Raw genomic sequence first — 4,256 nt, 5'->3', positions numbered from 1 at the left:
CCGACCATGTATCGACCATGCATCGACCATGCAGTGTACTGCAAGAAATTCATGATTAGTTCAAACTATTAGTTTAGAAGTAGTTTCCATATTCGATTTATTCCTCCATGCATGCATAGGTTATAGGTAGTTAGATATAATTAGATCACCGAACTACTGCAAAAGACAATTAGTTTTGTCCATTAATCAGTGGCGTCAATCCTCTATAGATATGGTAATCAGCTTTTTTTAACGCGTGATGAATCAATAAAAATCAATTTTTTTTTTTATGCTGCAGCATATATGTGTTTTGTCTCTGTTTTATTTTTTTTCTCTGTTTTCAGATTGGTATCAGAGCCAGCCGTTGAGTGCAGTAGAAGGATTTAAGAAGATTGCAGCAAGTTCTTAGCTCCCAGGACATATGATACCAGTATAAAGAATATCCACATGCACAGTTTAGGGATATTGCTGAGATTGTTGTTTAAAAGAAAGGGATTCCATTTTTTGGAAGAGAAAGGAATGACGACTGTTGATAATGCTGCCAAGGAAGAATCAATGCAGGTGTATCGCAGAAAGAAAGATAAAACAGGTTGCAGGCCACTGTTCATGGGTTAGAGGAAACGGCTGTAGAAAGGAGATTATCCGTATGCCAAATAAAAGAAGTCGCAGCCATTAAGTTGTCCCTGTCGTAGGCATGCCGTTGGAAGAAGATGAGAATAGAAGATTTTTTTTTGTGTTTGAACAATGATTCAATTTTTGTTTCTCTGTTTATTATCTATGTGTTTTGAAACTACAAAGAAAGGTGGTTAGATTATTTTTTTGTGTAGAAGTAGCCAAGAATTTGGTTTTGTTCGTTGAACGCATGTTTACGAAGAAAGTAGGGCTGGCTTAAAGAGCACACACTAAGGTTTGACTTCCTAGGTGGCTCGTGGGCCCGATTGTTACTTTGTTCCGTCAGGCTTTTTGTTCCGTTTCGCTTCCGTCCACTGTTTTATTTTCTGTTGCAGTACTCTTTTAACTCAACCCAGTCACGTTCACTGCAGTGGTTAATTTTGAATTTGCAATCCCGCCCAATTTATTAAAAAGAGAACGCGCTCAATCATATTTCAATGGATTGCATGAAAACAGTGTGAGAGTATTGCCTTCCTTTTGATCGTCTCTCTCCCTGGCTCGGTGGGCGCCTGCTACAGAGTCAAATGGCTGCTCTGGCTTTACTTGGTCGTAATGTTTCTTCTCATTCTGCTCTTGTTCTGCTTCACCGTCTTTGCCTTTGTCGTCACCAACAAGGGAGCTGCACAGGTCGTTTCCGATAGAGGGTTCAAAGAATACAAGCTTGGGGACTACTCAAACTGGCTGCAGAAGAGAACAGAGAAGAGAAGCAAGTGGAACAAATTTAAGAGCTGCCTTCAGGATGCCAAATTATGCAAAAGCCTTGCCAATGATTTAGTCAACCAAGTTGCAGAGCAGTTCTGCAAAAAGGATTTATCCCCAATTCAGGTAATAGGCCTAAAATCTCATTTTGGAGAATTTGATTTATACGTCTATCATAGATTACGATTAGTTGGGGTGTGATACGTTTCTATGCTAATAACATGTCAAATATGAACTGAACTGAATATTGCAATCTGGTTGCTGCAAGCCTCCAATGTCGTGTGGCTTTGTGTATGCGAACGCCACTAGTTGGACTACCACAACATGCAACTTAACGGATGTGGATTGTAGCAGGTGGTGTAATGATGAGGATAAATTATGCTATAGTTGTAACTCATGCAAGGCAGGTGTGCTGGCAAACTTGAAGCATAACTGGCGTATGATTGCTATAATCAATATTGTGATGCTCTTTGCTCTGGTTGTATTTTATTCTGTGGGGTGTTGTGAGTTCAGTAACAATAGGCGTGATGAGAGAAATGGGTATGGATATAAGGGGGAATATCCTTGAGCTTTAGCTTCAGCCAAGGAGCACATCGTTGTGCCATAAATTGTTTTTATTTTAGTTTTTCGTTCTTCAGTTCCTCTGTTGTTTCTGCAGAGAGAAGGATTGACATCCATTGTATTGGGAGCCATGCTCCATGTTCATGTTCAGTGTGGAGCTTTCCAATGGCACATATGGCTTTGTGTTAAAAGTATTTTAGTTTCTGAGGCTTATTTTCTTCTACCTAAACTTTGCTTATGTTTCCTCTTTCTTATAAGAAATATTTTATTTAAAAAAAAACTATTTGGATTATTCTTTAAAAAAGAAGTTCTGGGTCTAGTAATTTTGAAACAACCACAATTATTTGAGCTAGCACATTTTCAAGAATTCACCAATAATTAGAATAACAATCACAATTATTTGAGCTAACAAGAAAATGAGAGCAAAATATAAAATAACTATTCAAAATTTATCTCAAGAATAATAAACTTGGAGAGTCCATGTAAATTATTTGAAGCATGGACAACATCTCAGCTTCATGTAAACAAGCAAATGTGAACCATGTAGCCACACATCAAAATCCATTCTTCTTATACTCATGCAACTTGCAAGAGACTTGTAATCCAACCAACCCCAACAATTGCTCATGTGCTTTCTCTTTACAAGAAAATACTCTACAAAACTACTAAATGGTATTATGTAAATCATGTGTCTCTAAACCATGAACCCCCAAAATTAAATATTTTATCTTGAGTGACCACCACAAAACTATTTAACTAATATTCATTACAACATACAAGTGTACCTAAGAATGCTTATCCCACGTGATATCCATATCTCTCAATGCATCATAATTAGATATTTATTTTACATTATTAACATTATTATGTATGATGTAAAACATAGCATTCCCAACATTTTCTTAGTTGAAGCATAAATTGTATAAACTCTTAAAAGTAAACTCAATCACCAAAGGGACAATCCTTGTAGCCAACATTCACCATCTAAACATCCATATCCTCCACAAAGATACATGCAACAATAACCAAGGTGACTACTATCCTAATCAAGAGCCCTCTCATCCTTCATCATAGCTATGCATGAAAGATATGATCCTATTTAAAGGCGATGATAGATTAATCATCACAAAATCTTTCCTCCACTTGATATCCAAACATAAATACCAAATCTAATTTAGTAATGAATAGGCTTGAGTAGCTAGCAAGAACTCACCAACAACTAGAATAACAACCACAATTATTTGAGCTAACACATCTAACTAACCACACCTCAAAAATAATGTGTACTCATTATCACAAGTAGTTCACTTGTCAACAATATATCCAACCAAATCACAATAACAAGTCCATACATATACACTATATTGCACATACAAGTCCTCCCATATATAACAAATACACAAACATGTGACAAAAAAATTAAAGACCTTCAATTCTATAGTATAATGATAACATCCAACAAATGATATATGTACACCTTGGAACTCCCAATACATGGGTAAGTTCACATGTAAAACCAAATAAAGCATCTAAAATTTCACCAATAACACTCACATAGAAGATGTGCCTAAATCATCTATCACAAGTTGTCAAAGAATATACATAAAATCATAATAAAATAATAACAGTATTGATCCCAAATGAAACACAATACCTTTCAAAACTTTGGTACACCATATTTCAACCTATAGAGAAACAAAGTTTCAGGGAGGAAGGAAGCATTTGCCCACTAATAACACAAAATTGTAACCACTTTTTGCTTCAGACCTCTAAGCTAATTAATTCCAAAAACCCATATATTTGGATGGGCTCAAGTGGTTCAAGCATCAGCACTCTTGCATATAAGACATGGTTGGAAATTGGTAGGACAAATGATATAGTGTTAGAATTATCAAAAGAATGCAACAACCAGCTTCATGAATATGGCATATGATAGAGTTAAGAAGAGTGATAGCCCTTGAATCCATTGGATAAGATACCCTTGGTCGTAGTGAGTTTGAAAAAATAAATACTCCTAGATTGAGATGAATTCAAATAAAGAGATTCATTTACCCCTAGATTCTACTATCTCTCAATTGGGGTTGTTGATCAAATAGTTACCCATGGTGAATTTGATCAAAAGAGAAAATAAAAAACAAGGAGGTCCTTACTAAATCATTTTTAATTTTTTTTTTACCTAAGGACCAAGAAAGTGTCTAAAATATTAATTATTCATAATTTTTTAACCTCCACCTAACTCTCCAAAGGATAGAGCCAATGTTGTAGCACCAAGGGTAAAGTAACCAAGCTCAAAGAAAGAAAGATATTACAAGGAATAATATCAAGAATGACACTCCTAAATAGGG

At 35.6% G+C, this 4,256-nt stretch overlaps 1 protein-coding gene across 1 annotated transcript; it reads left to right on the top strand.

Annotated features, from left to right (window-relative positions):
• Nucleotides 1–498: 498 nt before the first annotated feature.
• Nucleotides 499–2,022, top strand: LOC131060961 (tetraspanin-8-like). The gene is made up of 3 exons (XM_059218732.1): nucleotides 499–589; nucleotides 1,103–1,476; nucleotides 1,619–2,022. The coding sequence occupies exons 1-3, from the start codon at nucleotides 499–501 to the stop codon at nucleotides 1,916–1,918; spliced, it is 765 nt and encodes a 254-aa protein (XP_059074715.1). The 3' UTR covers nucleotides 1,919–2,022.
• The last annotated feature ends 2,234 nt before the right edge of the window (nucleotides 2,023–4,256 follow it).

The sequence above is a fragment of the Cryptomeria japonica genome, chromosome 4 (genome assembly GCF_030272615.1).
Source record: "Cryptomeria japonica chromosome 4, Sugi_1.0, whole genome shotgun sequence".
NCBI lineage: Eukaryota > Viridiplantae > Streptophyta > Pinopsida > Cupressales > Cupressaceae > Cryptomeria > Cryptomeria japonica.
The sequence above is the reverse complement of the archived record's forward strand: the minus strand, read 5'-3'. Positions and strand labels throughout refer to the sequence as shown.

Bases quoted from the DNA above. Each gene is read 5' to 3' on its own strand.
- LOC131060961 (XM_059218732.1), top strand. From the start codon at position 499: ATGACGACTGTTGATAATGCTGCCAAGGAAGAATCAATGCAGGTGTAT. The intron at 590-1,102 runs GTTAGAGGAAAC...GGATTGCATGAA, and splicing joins TTGCAGGCCACTGTTCATGG to AACAGTGTGAGAGTATTGCC. The intron at 1,477-1,618 runs GTAATAGGCCTA...GGTTGCTGCAAG, and splicing joins AGGATTTATCCCCAATTCAG to CCTCCAATGTCGTGTGGCTT.